This window comes from Anomaloglossus baeobatrachus, chromosome 5 (genome assembly GCF_048569485.1).
Source record: "Anomaloglossus baeobatrachus isolate aAnoBae1 chromosome 5, aAnoBae1.hap1, whole genome shotgun sequence".
NCBI lineage: Eukaryota > Metazoa > Chordata > Amphibia > Anura > Aromobatidae > Anomaloglossus > Anomaloglossus baeobatrachus.
In genome coordinates, this window is record NC_134357.1 from 560,156,107 (window position 1) to 560,173,086 (window position 16,980).

The 16,980-nt window shown below is 43.7% G+C and overlaps 1 protein-coding gene across 1 annotated transcript in view; it reads left to right on the plus strand.

Moving 5' to 3' along the window:
- LOC142313009 (uncharacterized) overlaps window positions 1-16,980 on the plus strand; it is a 289,249-nt gene that overhangs the window by 70,235 nt on the left and 202,034 nt on the right. The window contains exon 9 of the mRNA XM_075351996.1: window positions 13,207-14,208. Within this exon, the coding sequence (XP_075208111.1) occupies window positions 13,207-14,208 (1,002 nt within the window). The remainder of the gene's footprint in view (window positions 1-13,206; window positions 14,209-16,980) is intronic.

Consider the following 16,980-nt stretch of genomic DNA (forward strand, 5'->3'; position numbering starts at 1 on the left):
AAACTTACTTATGGATGTTCTTAATGGATTTACTTCTGACTTTCTTAGAAATGAACCTTTGGTCCTTTGCAGTAGTCATTAATGTTTTACTATGCCTCCAGCTTTGACTTAATGGGCCATTAGAATAGTTGGACTTTTTATAAAAGTTGGTTGCAGAATTTAGGTTCAAAAGCACAGCAAGCAGTCCAGCACTACTGACTCCGAGCGTTAAATTAGCAGCAGAAAAATCACTAGCTAAGGTTGGACTCACACGAGCGTATGGCATCCGATGCGAGAGCATCGGATGTGATATGCTAATGACCCTCGGCTCAGTCTCTGCTGCGAGCGTGAGCCGATTGTCATGCGACTGTAACACAGCTGTGAAGCTGAGTGTGGGCGCTGCAGAGGAGAGGGAGGGGTTAATACCCCCATCTCCTCCATTGTCAGCCTGTGTGTATATTGCACTGCACTGGAATAACATCCGAATTCAGTCCGATGTATCTCTCGCACCCATTCACTTGAATGGGTGCGAGAGATACGGCTGTAGCAGAAAATCGCAGCATGCTGCCGCTTTTCTCGCATCCAGAATCTGGATGCGATAAAAGCTGCCCAGCTGCTCGCCCTTATTGCCTAACATTGGTCAGAGTGCAATGCGAGATTATCTCACATTGCACTCGTCCGATTTTCACGCCCGTGTGAGCGTACCCTAAGGAGGAGAGCTGGAACACAAAAATACAGCAAATAGAGGAAAAGTCCTGCACCGCCGGCCCTCAGATTACCTTGTGGTTTGTTACACACGTGCAGAGGATGGGGTTGTAGTGCTTAGTGAGCTCCGGGTGCAGTGTGCACGTCAGAAAAGGAGATCAGTCTCAGTTATCCATCAAGGGAAGAAAGAAAAACTGACTGCATTCAGCTGCTGTGCCGGAAGATTTATTCAGGATTTTTCTCCATGAGTGCAGGTAAAAAAGCGGGAGGTAACCTGGATGCGAGTCCCTCCAGGAGGACGACGGCCGTTTCGCCTGTCAATCAGGCTTCTATGGGTCCACGTGTGGGGGCGATCGTACACTCCTTAAATAGAGGGAGTGCACCCAGGTCACGTCACCGCACATTAAAAACAGAGGAATCACCACAAGTCAATGATTTGCATATATGCAATCAAGTGTTCATCATTAAAAAACGTGTTTACAAAACATTACTGTACAATTTTAAAAACATATCAAAACAGAAAAAGGAACAAAAAGGTTTATATGGGCATAATTCAATAACATATCTTTAATATACAAGATATTATTACTGCAGATGCAAATGTCTGCTTCAAAATGATTTATAAGAACACCGTTAAATCGTTGCGGTCATTTAGTCCCAGATTACCCTGTGCTCCAAATTTTATTATTAATTTAGCCTCCTTTTGCAACATTAATTTATGGAGATCGCCCCCCTGGGGGGGCAAAGAGATCTGAAATAAACCCGCAAAGCGCAGGGTATTAGGGTTGCCTTCATGTGCTGTACATATATGTTCTATTAATCTCGGGGAACCCTTCCCAGTGGTGATGGATTTATAATGTTCCCTAAAACGTATGTACATACATCTAATTGTTTTCCCAATGTAGAATCTTCCACATGGGCAATATATAATGTACACAACATATTTCGTTTTGCAAGATATGAACTGCTTGACCTGGTGTGAATAAGAACCAATCTGGAGAGAGGTGCCGGTTAGGTGTAAGTTACAAAACTTGCATTGACCACAGCGGAAATTCCCTACCGGGGAGCATTTTTCTAACCACGTGGATGAACAAGTTAACCTATTTTTTTACCAGCAGGTCTCTCAGATTGCTACATCGTCTGTAAGAAACTAAAGGTCCTGCATCTGTCATTTTTTTCAAATCGGAATCATTTGCAAGAATGTGCCAATTCTTAGTTATAGCTTTTCTTATTACATTATCTAGAGGGCCGAATTTAAAACTGAACACAAACCTATTTTCAGTATTTTCTCTCTTTTTTATCTTTTTTAATTTCACTTTATCCTGTACTGGAGTACAGCTATGCACGACTCTGGGTTCCTCCAGCTCTTCAGCTAACGTTCTCTTATAAGCTGAATCAACTACTGTATTAGGGTACCCCCGTATCAATAGCCTTGATTTTAAATCTCTAGCTTGTTCCTCAAAAGTTTCCCTATTACTGTTGAACCTTTTTAGTCTCAAAAATTGGGAATAAGGTAAAGCCGCCTTAGTGTGAATAGGGTGGGCACTCTGGTAATGTAAGAGGGAATTGGAGGCTGTCGGTTTTCTGTACACTTTGGTCGATATCGTCCCCTCTATTATGCCCAGTACCTCAGTGTCCTTTTTCAGGACTTTTCCTCTATTTGCTGTATATTCGGATTCTTTTCCACTGGAGTCCTTATTGCACGCTTTTGCCCAGATTGGCACAATAGTCTGTGGAAGACGGATCACGTATCGGCGTTCATGGTGGATATGATGGAGGATATGGACAATTACAGCGCTACTCCTACTGACATCTCAGGTGTACAGGCGGGCAGAGTGGATGCGGCTTCCTTCTTTGAGGAATGTAACCTGAAAAAGGACACTGAGGTACTGGGCATAAAAACACTTGAGCACAAGATATATTCCCTCTCTGACAAAGAGGTGCGGTTATTCTGGACTATAAAGTCATTAGTCATATGTGGACTGCAATAGAGTCCCTAGGGGCCTTCGTATCATAAAAACATTATCCCATTTCCAGGATGATATAACATTTACTAAAGAATGGGAAGATATCCAACTAGACTGTTCTATGAAGCTGTAAAAACTGGTATTAAAGAAAAATGAGGAGGAATACTCCGCTTTGAATATTGAATTGGACACTTTAAAAAGAGACACTCGTTTACGTGTAACTGAGGATGTCTGGCTGACTTTTATTCAAAAATTGGATAAAAAATTAATTGAAACGCAGACAGAGATAAAAATTAAGAAAAGAGAAAAATTTCTGAGGGATAAAAACAATTACGACATGAAACAGGTTTTCTGTTGGACAAAAGATCGTACTAAAAATTATAAGAAAAAATCATATATAAAAAATAAAAAACCTGGGAATCCGGAGAGGGGATACTGGACCACAGACTCGGAGTCTAGTGGCTCCGAGGATGTAATTCCAGGCCCCTCCAAAATGGTGGCTCCCCCGGCTGGGCCGAATCCTGCCCCTTTAGGAAACGCATCCGTCGGGGGGGCAGGAAGAGGCACAAGGGGAAGAGGTCACAAGAGAAAGTCGGTTTCATGGAGGAATTAGAAGATATTTCTGTTCCTGGGGGGCGTGGCCTGAGCAGCATGTGAGGAAGACTTGTGTAGCCAGAGCTCCTGCAAAAAACTCCTGTATAATCCTGTCCAGCTGGGGTTAAAGTTTGTTTTACTGCTTTCCTGGAGTGGTGACCTCTCCTAGACTGAGGGGGCTTCAAAGACCTGAGTGATATGACCAGAACTCGGGCTGATAAGAAGCGCGGGACACAGGCCACACTCATGGACGCTGGAGCTTCAGGTGGGGGCAGGGCGTCTGATGCAATAGCTCGCCTCAGCAAGTTTGCACGAGATCAGCCTGAGATACCTGGAGCTGTTAAGCAGTGTGACCTCAGCGTGCAGGAGCTACAGATCCCAGGACAAGAACTGATGGAGGAGGAAGAGCAGCAGGGAGCTGTGAGTATGTTGGCTGCTGCCAGTAATGTGGAGCAGGGGGACAACCTTAGAGCTGCAGATGAAAACACAGATCCTGGGAGAGCAGAGCCCACCCTCAGTGATGTGCTTGCAGCAGTAAACACCTGCAACAATATGCTAGCCACTTTGAACATACAGATGGGAGGAATTAAAATGGACATTTCATCTATCAGGCACGAGTTGCAGGGGGTCAATGTACGGGTGGGGGCCCTGGAAGACCGGGTCAGTGCCACAGAGGATAAGCTTCCCCCTCTGACTCGGGACCTTGGCAGAGCAATCCACAATATCTCATTGCTTAGGGCTAAGGTGGACGATCTAGAAAACAGATCCCGCAGAAGCAATCTCCGACTGGTCGGGGTCCCAGAAAAGGCAGAAGGCAATAATCCAGTAGCTTTTTTTGAAATGTGGCTCCCCAAGACTTTGGGTATGGATCTGTTTTCTCCTTTCTTCACTATTGAGCGGGCACATAGGGTCCCCACTAGACCCCCACCACCAGGGGCACCCCCTCGTCCTATCCTCCTCAAGCTACTGCACTTCAGGGACAGGGACACTGCGCTCCGCAGAGCTCGGGAGATTAAGGATCTGGCTATTGACGGCCATAAGGTCTCACTGTACCCGGATTTTTCCACTGAAATCCAGCAGAGGAGAGCGCAATTTATTGATGTCAAAAAACGCCTGAGGCAGCTGCAGATCTCTTACTCAATGCTATACCCTACCAGGCTGCGAGTGGTGGCGGATGGTGGGACAAAGTTTTTTGACACTCCAAAGGATGCAGCCGCATGGCTCGATACCAATGAAAAAGGACTGCGCAGAAATCACCGCTGAGGATTATTGCGGATTCCTTGCCGTTGGACTTGCTGAGGTGACCTTGCTATGTTTCCCAGCTGGAACACTTATGGACGGTTGGCAGGAGCCACCCAGATAGGTTACTATGCAGTTGATGACTGTTCAGGAATTTAAACCGTTATGTGCTCTTACGGTTATGTTTAGCCCCACTTCCCTCTGTTTGAGAGGAATGTCCTGGTTTACTGTGTATGTTTTTATGTTGTTTGACCTTTTTGTTTTATGCACCTGTTTGGTCTATGCTCATCTATGGGAACTGCTGCAGATGGGTCCGGGGGTCCCCGCTTGCTGCCCCCTGCTGTTACATATGTGCACTCACCCTTATGGCGAAGGAGGTTAATATAGTGGCCTGGAATGTGCGAGGATTGGGTGAAGCCACTAAAAGATGTGCAGTTTTTCTGTTTCTACAGCAGCTTAAGCCAGACATAATATTCTTATCAGAAACGCACTTGGTGAAGGAGCGGCTCCACTTGCTCCACAAAAAATGGATAGCCCATGAGTACCACTCTGTATATACCACACATTCCAGGGGGGTGAGTGTCCTGATACACAGGACAGTGCCGTTTGAGTGTCTTAAAGCTTCTGTGGATCAGGAGGGTAGATTTGTATGTCTTTACTGTGTCCTTCATAATGTGCGCTGTGTTCTAGTTGCAATTTATATTCCGCCGCCATACACAGGGGAACCATTGAAACGTATCCTCAATTTTGTTGCTTCCCTCCCTGAGGTCCCCACCCTATTAGTAGGTGACTATAATAATTACTTGCACCCGTATTGGGATAAGTTACATACAGGGAATATCTCAGTGGGGGCGGCAGCTACATCCCTTGCCAGACTGATGGAGGAGGTGGGATATGTAGATATTTGGCGTATTAGAAACCCGCAGGTCCGGCAGTATTCATGCTATTCTAGTTCTCATCATTCACTGTCCCGGATTGACCTGGCCATTGGAAATGCTCAGCTGCTGCCTTGTGTAGCTTCAGTCACGTACCTGGCCAGGGGGGTGTCTGACCACTCCCCACTACAGGTCCGTCTAAGGCTTGGGGACCCAGACCGGCTGGCGGGGATACCTTGGCGGCTCAACCCTTTTTGGATACAACTGATAGGGGGCACTCTGACTGACACTATACGGGAATATTTTGTGACAAATGACGGTACGGCATCTAAACATATAGTGTGGGACGCAATGAAGGCGTATGTTCGTGGGACATATATTAGGGAAATTTGCACCCGAAAGGCGAAAACAAGAGAGCGCACTAAGTATCTGACGGACACTTTAGGTGATGCAGAACGACTTCTTATATCTAACCCTACAGATGATGCCAAGCGGGACTTAGAGAGGGCACAGAGAGCTCTGAGAGACCATATGACTTCCTTGGCCACTAACAAACGCTTTTTCCTTAAGCAGCGGTACTTTACGGAGGGGGAGAGTGTGGGACATCTCTTGGCTACAATTGCTAGGGCGCAGGAGGGATTGACCTATATCACCAAATTGAAACTTGACACTGGAGAGGAGGTGAGGGACAGCGGGAGGATTGTGGAGGTCATGCAACAGTATTACACCCAATTATACTCCTCTAAATCGCATTATGGGGATGAGGAACTGCGGGACTTTGTGGAGGAGATCACTCTCCCCAGTCTGTCAGTGAGAGAGAATCCCTGAATAGAGATATAGACCTGGAGGAGCTGGAGGAGGCGCTCGGTCAAATCCAAAATGAAAAGGCCCCAGGTGCGGACGGACTCCCGGGTGAATTCTACAAATTATATACCCATCTGCTGCTGCCAAGACTCTTGGATGTGTTCAGAGATGCTGAGGAGAAGGGGTCCCTCCCTGTATCCATGAGGGAGGCTATTATTGTTCTGATTTTAAAACCCGGGAAAGATCCGACCGCGCCTGACTCCTATCGCCCAATCTCGCTGCTTACATTAGATATTAAATTAATTGCTAAAATTCTAGCTAACAGATTGTCCCGGGTGATCACGTCAGTGATCCACGAGGATCAGACTGGATTCATCCCCAATAAATCTACTTCCATTAATTTGCGACGTTTATTCCTGGGGATACAGCTAAGTTCTGAGGGGAGAAACAAGGAGAGAGCAGTCCTGTCATTAGATGCAGCCAAAGCCTTTGACAGTATTGAATGGAATTTCCTATGGGTAGTTTTGGAGAAATTGGGTCTTGGCTCCAGATTTATTGGCTGGGTCAAATTGTTATATGCCTCTCCGCGGGCCAGGATTCGAGTTAATCGTTGTACCTCCTCGTCTTTTAATTTGGCCAGGGGCACGAGACAGGGCTGTCCTCTCTCTCCATTACTATTTGCAGCGGCAATTGAGCCATTGGCGGCTATGCTTCGTGCATCCGCTGGCGTAAAGGGGTTTGAGATAGGCGGTCTGGAGCATAAGGTTTCCCTCTATGCGGACGATTTGTTGCTGTATCTCAGGGAGGTGGGGACATCGGTGGGCCCAGCAATAAATATTATTATAGAATTTGGTAGGCGCTCGGGACTCCTAATAAACTGGAAGAAATCGGCCCTGCTCCCTATAGATCCACTCCCATCTAATTTTAGTACTCTGGGGCTGCCAATTCCGACGGTGGATAAATTTAAATACCTGGGGATTGTGGTTAGTGCCCGACCGCGTGATTACTACTCTCAAAATCTGGAACCAGTGTTGGCTCAGTTTAGGAACAAGATAGATGCCTGGTGTCGACTCCCACTGTCCCTTATTGGCCGTGCTAATCTACTAAAAATGGTACTGATGCCCAAACTTCTGTATCTTCTCCACAACGCCCCAATATGGATCCACTGGAAATTTTTCCGTAAAATCAACACTTTGTTTCGGGAACTCTTGTGGCAAAAGCAGCAGGCTAGAATCCGCCTTGAGACCCTGCAGAGAGGGAAGGAGGATGGGGGTCTGGCAGTCCCCAACCCGTGGGTTTATTATGTTGCGGCACAGATGCAGCACTTCAGGGGGTGGGGAAAGGATGAGGCATATGACGCTGGGGGCAAATTGGTGAGGGGCCTTGCAGAATGGGGACACCCAGTGGCTTTTTTGGATGCAGGATACTCACCCAGAGGAGGAACATTATATCCAACATTATCATTGATGTACAAGGTGTGGGATAGAGGGAAGCAGTTGCTGGGAATATCAGGAATGACTGAGTACTGGCCCTTATGGCATAATCGTGGACTGGCGGAGCTGCAGAGACTCCCGGGTTGGAGAATGTGGGTGAGCAGGGGGGTGCATCAGGTGTCTCAGATTCTTCAGAATAATATACTTAAAAGATTTGACCAGCTTCAAGCTGAGTTTGGGATACCGCACAGTTCCTTTTACCAATACCTGCAGCTCCGTCATGCCTATGAGACACAGACACGTCATATGGACATTAGGATAGAGCGGAATCACACTCTTACTGAATTGTTGACATCTGATCGCTCCTATGGTATTATTTCTAGGTTGTATACAGTGATGCTATCTAGACACCTCGACAAATTCCCTTTGCAGGCTAGAGAGAAGTGGGAGAGGGACCTAGGCCCTATGACAGAGGAACAGTGGGGTGAGGTCCTGTCTCAGACTCCAAGCCTTGCTGTATCTGAAGGCCAACGACTGTCACAGCTATTCCTGTTACATAGAGTATATAGGACACCTAGTCTATTGCATAAGATGGGAGTTAGGATGGATGATCTGTGTCCTAGGTGCGGACAGGAAGGTGCGAATCTGATGCATATGATGTGGTCCTGTGGGAACATTGAAGATTACTGGAGGGCAGTACTAGATTTGGTTAGACAAGTTTTCAATATCCGTCTACAGCCAAGACCTATTATATGTATCCTGGGTCTACTGGAGGGGGGGGTGGACTTGAGTTCGCCGGTAATGGTCGGTATTACACGTCTCTTGTACCAGGCTAGGAAACTGTTGGCCTACCACTGGTTGGACCCAGCGCCTCCGGTCATCGGGGATTTTAGGGAAAGAGTAAACGCTATACTTCGACTGGAGAGAGGAGTATACCTTAAAAGAAATGCATTGAAAAAGTTCTATAAGATCTGGGGGGCATGGTTGGATACCCCAGGCCTTCCCTCCTCGGCGTTACTGCAGGACAGTGCGAGCGACCAGGTCCTTCTCCTTCTGACCGGTTAACAAATTTCCTCAAATAGGGTGATATGCGTACTGCTGGAAGGTGTGTGCATGTATATGTGTGTGCATGTATATGTGTGTGCATGTATATGTGTGTGCATGTATATGTGTGTGCGTGCGTGCGTGCGTGCGTGTATGTATATGTGTATATATATATATATATATATATAATGTCATAATGATGCTGGGTAAGCTATACTATGGAGAATATATTGGGAAATAATATGCACTTTGAGACCCATATTGAAATGAGACGTGGACTGCGGGTGCATTGTTTATTATGTTATTTGTGTGGTTTTTCTTATTGACTAAAGGTTTTTTCCCTTTCTGTGATATTTCTATGGAGGGAATTATTTTATGTGTTGTATAATTTTGATGTTAAATAAAAATGAACCTGATTTAAAAAAAGAAGATATTTCTGTTCCTATCTCTCTCCCCATTGGTAATATCGTTAATCTGTCTGAACATCAATTGACAAATGATATGGTGTCAGTTTTGTCTAGAGGTTTAAACTTCTGTATCCCAGAGGATTTTGATTTTGTTGAATTTAAAATTGATTTATACAAGGCTGTAAGAAAAATACATTTGCACAAATTTTTCCATCAAATGCCTACTGTGTTGAATACTGCCCCTGAGGGTCAACAACCATGCACAACTGTGGGTAGTGATTGGGATATCACAGGAGCTTTTGATTCCACGGTAACCCAGGAGGCTGAACTGTTATTAAGCCTGAACGCCCCAGGGGAAGATCAAATTTTTGGTTCTAATGAAACTATAAATGAACATAATAGATTCACAAAGGGTGTCAAATCAGATTTTTGTCCCCCAGTTGTTCATGGTAATTTGGTGGATCTATTTCAGGATGCAGTATTAAAAGATGTAGAGGCCTTGGTTTATCCTAGTGTGGACAGGAATTTGAGTGAAGGGGAGTTGGCTGCAATAAAAACAATGCGCACGTGGGAGGACACGATATTCCGCCAAGCAGACAAAGGCGGCAGTATCGTGTTACTGACACGTGCAGCATATGTACAAGAATGTCTAAGACAACTACAGGACAGTTCCACTTATACTCCCTTACAATCAAATCCGACAAATGAATATAAAAAACAACTCACACGACTATTAGACAGATATGTGGCACTGGATTTTATCTCACGTACTCAAGCTGAAAAATTGATCCCAGCTTTTCCAACAAAACCCCACTGGTATTGCATACCAAAAATACATAAAAACATTAATAACCCACCTGGCCGTCCAATAGTGGCGGGGATCGGATCTCTGACCGAACCCCTGTCCCACTATTTGGATTGGCTTTTAAGGCCATTACTGAAAAAAATTCCCTCTTATGTTAAAGACAGCGGTGATTTTGTGTCACTGTTGAGAGGTTTTAATTGGCAGGAGGGTTTCAGTCTAACGTCCATTGACGTGGAAAGTTTGTATACACGCATCCCACAGGTTTTAGGTATGCAGGCAGTGAGGGAAACTGTAGCCCGTTGTGGTAAAAGCCGTTTATTCTGTGAATTTGTGAATGAGGCCCTGGAATTTGTGCTGTCAAAAAAACGCTTTCATGTTCCTTGATAAATGGTACGTTCAGTGCGGGGGTACCGCTATGGGTACCTCCGTATCTTGTGCCATGGCTAATATCTTTTTGGGATTTTTTGAAAGTGTGTACGTTTTAAACAGCACAAATCCCTTCCTTAAACACATTAAATTGTATCTAAGATATGTGGACGATGTGTTCATGGTGTGGGATGGAACTGAGAAGGATTTCTCAGATTTTGTCACTCACTTGAACAACGTTAACACCATGAACATGTCTTTCATTTCTTTGTTTGGAGGGAGTACAATTACTTTTTTGGATATAGAGGTGGAGATAATAGAGGGGACGATATCGACCAAAGTGTACAGAAAACCGACAGCCTCCAATTCCCTCTTACATTACCAGAGTGCCCACCCTATTCACACTAAGGCGGCTTTACCTTATTCCCAATTTTTGAGACTAAAAAGGTTCAACAGTAATAGGGAAACTTTTGAGGATCAAGCTAGAGATTTAAAATCAAGGCTATTGATACGGGGGTACCCTAATACAGTAGTTGATTCAGCTTATAAGAGAACGTTAGCTGAAGAGCTGGAGGAACCCAGAGTCGCGCATAGCTGTACTCCAGTACAGGATAAAGTGAAATTAAAAAAGATAAAAAAGAGAGAAAATACTGAAAATAGGTTTGTGTTCAGTTTTAAATTCGGCCCTCTAGATAATGTAATAAGAAAAGCTATAACTAAGAATTGGCACATTCTTGCAAATGATTCCGATTTGAAAAAAAATGACAGATGCAGGACCTTTAGTTTCTTACAGACGATGTAGCAATCTGAGAGACCTGCTGGTAAAAAATAGGTTAACTTGTTCATCCACGTGGTTAGAAAAATGCTCCCCGGTAGGGAATTTCCGCTGTGGTCAATGCAAGTTTTGTAACTTACACCTAACCGGCACCTCTCTCCAGATTGGTTCTTATTCACACCAGGTTAAGCAGTTTATTTCTTGCAAAACGAAATATGTTGTGTACATTATATATTGCCCATGTGGAAGATTCTACATTGGGAAAACAATTAGATGTATGTACATACGTTTTAGGGAACATTATAAATCCATCACCACTGGGAAGGGTTCCCCGAGATTAATAGAACATATATGTACAGCACATGAAGGCAACCCTAATACCCTGCGCTTTGCGGGTTTATTTCAGATCTCTTTGCCCCCCCAGGGGGGCGATCTCCATAAATTATTGTTGCAAAAGGAGGCTAAATTAATAATAAAATTTGGAGCACAGGGTAATCTGGGACTAAATGACCGCAATGATTTAACGGTGTTCTTATAAATCATTTTGAAGCAGACATTTGCATCTGCAGTAATAATATCTTGTATATTAAAGATATGTTATTGAATTATGCCCATATAAACCTTTTTGTTCCTTTTTCTGTTTTGATATGTTTTTAAAATTGTACAGTAATGTTTTGTAAACACGTTTTTTAATGATGAACACTTGATTGCATATATGCAAATCATTGACTTGTGGTGATTCCTCTGTTTTTAATGTGCGGTGACGTGACCTGGGTGCACTCCCTCTATTTAAGGAGTGTACGATCGCCCCCACATGTGGACCCGTAGAAGCCTGATTGACAGGCGAAACGGCCGTCGTCCTCCTGGAGGGACTCGCATCCAGGTTACCTCCCGCTTTTTTACCTGCACTCATGGAGAAAAATCCTGAATAAATCTTCCGGCACAGCAGCTGAATGCAGTCAGTTTTTCTTTCTTCCCTTGATGGATAACTGGAACACAAAAATAGAAGGTGCCAATCATAGGAACCATAAATGCAAAATCACAAAGTAGAAGAATGAAAAAAGGCACTCACCAAGATGAAATACCAGGTCCTTTATTTCATAAAAACGAGAATAGGTAAGGAGAGGATGCGGAGGGCAAGAACGATGGCTGCCGTTTCGAGCTTAAAGTGGTAGCCTTGAAATGGTAATGGATTTAACCAGAGAGTAATGTTGTTTTCAGTTTACTACTACATTCTCCCTTAACCCACTTTTTTTTCACAAGTTTATAAAACCTCTTTAAAAATTAATTTGCAATTCAAGTTTTACACTTTCTACAAAGTCAGAACTTTTTCATACAAAATTGTACTGCTCCTTCGTTCTGTCAGGGATTGTGTCGGACAGACTAATGGTACTGACTGACAGGCTCATTTATGTTTCTCCAGTAAGGGTCTTACTACAAAATAGTGGTGACCGACACTCTGAGACATGAACCTAGGAAGATGCTGAATCAACACTGAATTAGGAAATTGCTAGACCTATCCTGATGGCCTGATATCATTATCTAGTGGCCCTTGCTCTGTGGTCTTCAGTTATAATGTGAATTGTATTTTCACCAACATTTTGGTAAATAAACCTATTTTGCAACATGCTGAGGGGGGAGCCAGCACTGCCTATGAATGGCAAGCAACAAAAGAAGTGTAAAATTCACAAATTCATTCCCACTGTAAATAAGCAATTCTGCCTTTATCCATGGCTGCTGGTCTGACACTGTGAGGGCCAGTTCTGATATTGTGCTGGTGTGTGTGGCTTTGCTGCATATGCTTGCACCTGGACTGCCTTTATTTGCAGTTGTCTGTCCTTGCAACATGGGAGTGGTTCAGCTATGTCTCAGGTAGGTGGTGTTTTTATATGGTTCTGCTCATTATATGAGACTGCATGGCACAATAGTAATTTATAATATAGATAAGGGACCTCCCTATAGAGATTTGCTGTGACGTGGCAGGGGGGCTCAAATCATTGATCAATCGTTTGCAAAAAATCTCATTTGCTTTATTACAGTAGGAATGAATTTGTGAATTTTACACTTTTTATTGTTGCATGCCATTCATAGGTAGTGCTGGCTTCCCCCTCAGGTATTTTGAAACATGACTTACAATTTGATTGAACATTTCACATAATTAAAAAATATATATTTCCAAGTTTATATTATTAAAAAATTGTTATTCTTGGCAGGCGACTGTATTAGCAGATCAGAGGAGCTTCTGACATCTTCAGACTTTCAATCATATGATCTTGGTGTGCCACAAGACACATATGAAGAACATTGCACTATCCCAGCTGTAACCTCAGTGCTTCACATCAAAGATCTATCATCTGATCCTATTAAACTGGTCCTATCTCCTGATTCATCACACATTAAGGAAAATAAAAGTCACAGAAGGAATGTTAGAACTTCCAGAAGAAAGAAGACATTTTCATGTTCAGAGTGTGGGAAATATTTTGATGGTCAATCGAAGCTTGTTGTACATAAGAGAACTCACACAGGGGAGAAGTCATATCCATGTCCAAAATGTGGGAAAAGTTTTGCAGAAAAATCAAAACTTGTTAGACATCAGAGACTTCATGCAGGAGAAAATCCATTTACATGTTTAAAATGTGGAAAGTGTTTTAACCAGAAATCTGATCTTGTTAAACATCAGAAAAGTCACAAAGGTCAGAAGCCATTTTCATGTTCAGAATGTGAGAAATGTTTTACATTGAAATCAACTCTTGTTAAACATCATAGAACTCACACAGGGGAGAAGCCATTTTCATGTTCCGAATGTGAGAAAGATTTTAATCAGATATCAATTCTTCGTATACATCAGAGAACACACACAGGGGAAAAGCCATTTTCATGTTCAGAATGTGGGAAATGTTTTGCAGATAAGTCAGCTCTTGTTAGACATCAGAGAACTCACACAGGGGAAAAGCCATTTTCATGTTCAGAATGTGGTAAATGTTTTACAACGAAATCAACTCTTTTTACCCATCACAGAATTCACACAGGGGAGAAGCCATTTTCATGTTCAGACTGTGGGAAAGATTTTAATCAGATATCAGCTCTTGTTACACATCAGAGAACTCACACAGGGGAAAAGCCATTTTCATGTTCAGACTGTGGGAAATGTTTTGTATGTAAATCACATTTGGTTGGACATCAAAAAAGTCACATAGCTAAGAAGTCATTTCTATGTTGAGAATGTGAGAAATGTTTTGGGTTTTTTTGTAAAAAAAATAAATTTGTTAAACATCACAGAAATCACACATTTGTGAAGCAGTTTTCATCCCCAGAATGTGGGAAATGTTGTATTTCAAAATTAAATTCTGTTATTTTCTGATAAAGTCTTTTTACACATGGGAGAAGACTAGAGATGGGTGGACTCACAGACAACCACGACCGACGGGTCCCTGCTAAATTTTTTTAAAAATCTGGATCCAGTCCTGAATATATAAGCTATATAAGGCTATGGGAACCAGAATCTGGAAATTAAAAATGTTGGTAGAAGGGGCAGGAGTCGGAGCGCGTGCGGTGTACTCACTGGAGATCCGTCATGGCGGCAAGCTGCTCCCAGGTCATGCATTCCCTTTCGGAGCTGACAAGCTTCATTGAATATTCACTGCTTTCCCCCCCACCAACAAGTGTAATTGGTTGCAGTTAGACGCACTCCCACCCTGAGTGGCAGCGTGTCAACTGACTGCAACAAATCACAGGCGCCTGGACGGCTGGTGGGCGGGGAAAGCAGTGCAAGTGTCTGCGGGTCAGTGTGGTGGTAGAAAAATAAATTAATAAATAAAATTGGCGTAGGGTCCCCTGTATTATGTCAGCTCAGCACAGATAAAGCAGACCGCTAAAAATGCAGACCCCAGGTGTAGGGCTTTACCTTGGCTGTGTAACAAAATAAGGCCGAAGGGACTCTCGCATCGCGTCACCCGGCATGGCCTGACGCTCTCCGGACCAGAGCATCTCAGTTGCTTAGAATACATGCAGCCGACACACTCCTGTCAGGAGACTCGGCGGACGTTCCTTGTGATGTGATCGAGACTTGTGTGAGCTCCTCGCAAGTGTGACTCCAACCTAAGAGGAACTGCGTATGGCTTTTTTTTAATTAAATAATTTAAAAAACCTACATGTGGTCCCTCTCAATTTTGATACCAAGCCAAAATAAAGCCCGTCAGCTGGGGCTGGTATTCTCAGGCTGGAGAGGACCAGCCTAAAAATATCATCCTCCAGCAGCCTCGAATTGTTGCATCCATTAGATGCGACAATATTGGGGCTTTACCCGGCTTTTCCCGATTGCTCTGGTGCGGTGGCAATCTGGGTAATAAGGAGTTAATGGCAGCCCACAGCAGTTACTAAGTCCTGGATTAGTAATAGCAGCGTCTATGAGACCCCCCCATCATTAATCTATATGTGAAAATAAACATACGGAAATGCCCAAAAAATCCTTTATTTTGGAATAAAAGACAAATAAACACTCTCTTTCACCATATATATACTCATTCATTCAATAACCCCAAAATACCCCTGAGGTCTGACGTAATCCACACTAGGTCCCATGGCAATTCAGCTCTGCTACATCGGAACCTCACAGCGCGTGATCATGGAACATGACTGTCTGATCTGAGTTCCAGAGAATGAATGAGCCGCAGCGATCACTGATCAGTGACGTCACTCAGGTTAGTTGCAGTCACAGCTGGAATCCTCCACCTGTGACTGCAGTTAACCTGACCTCAGAGAACTTCTGATGACCTAATTAAACTCAGTGAACTCACCTGCATCTCCTGACAGAAAACCGGGTTTTTTGCCAAAAGATGCAGATTTGGTGCTGAAATTTTTACACCATATTCCTGCACCTATTCTAAACCTCCTGGCAAAAAAAAAAAATCGCATCACTACCACATTATGCCTCATGTGGTTTTGATGCATTTTGTTTGCCAGAAGGTGTAGATAGGGTGCATGCATATAGTTGGAAAATTTCATCACCAAATTTGCATCTCTTGGCCCAAAAATGCAAAAAAAAAAACCCCCCAAAAATGTTTTTTTCTTCAAGGAGGTGCAAATTTGGTGCTGAAATCTGGTGCAGACATTTAAGCACATTTACACATCCTGGCAGAAAACTGCATCAAAACCACGACAAAAAAATTAATTAAAAAAAAACAACACGTTTTTTTTGCCAGGAGGTGTAGATTGGCTGCAGGAATATGATGTAAAAATGTTATCACCAAATTCACATCTCTTGGCCTAAAAAATGCAAAAACAGTTTTGTTTTTTTTCTGCCAGCAGGTGGCATTTTTGGTGCAGAAATCTGGTGCAGGCCATTTCAGCACCAAATGTGCACCTCCTTATATAAAGCAGCGGCAAAAACCCGAGGTAACTAACAGCCGCAAAAAATGTGGGGGTTTTTTGCCAGGAGGTGTAGATTGGGTGCAGGAATATAGTGTAAAAATATCATCACCAAATTTACATGCCTTGGCCCAAAAATATTTTATTTTTTCCACCTGGAGGTGCAAATTGGGTGCTAAAATCTGGTGCAATCCATTTCAGCACCAAATGTGCACCTCCTCGCATAAAGACCCCTGCAGAGCCGACATAATGCACACGAGGTCCCACGGCGATTTCAGCTCTACATCTAAGTCACAGCGAGCGGCCATAGGGCATGACTGCCTGCTGTGAGTGCAGGCAGAGACTGAGCCTCGATGAACGATGACTGTTGCAGGCAGACACTGTCACACAGGCTGGGGGCATGTCTGACTGCAACCAATCACAGACGCCAGGCCAGCCGGTGGGCGAGAAAAGCAATGCTGAGTGCATATGGATGAGCGGCCCAGAGAGGCTACAGGAGCAGCATACAGCCGCAACAGAGCCTCGGTAAGTATGAAGCGCTTTATTCATTGTTATTTTCTTTATTTTTCCTTTTTTTTTTTAAATTTCTCGAGTGCCGGATCAAACACCCGGAATCCCAG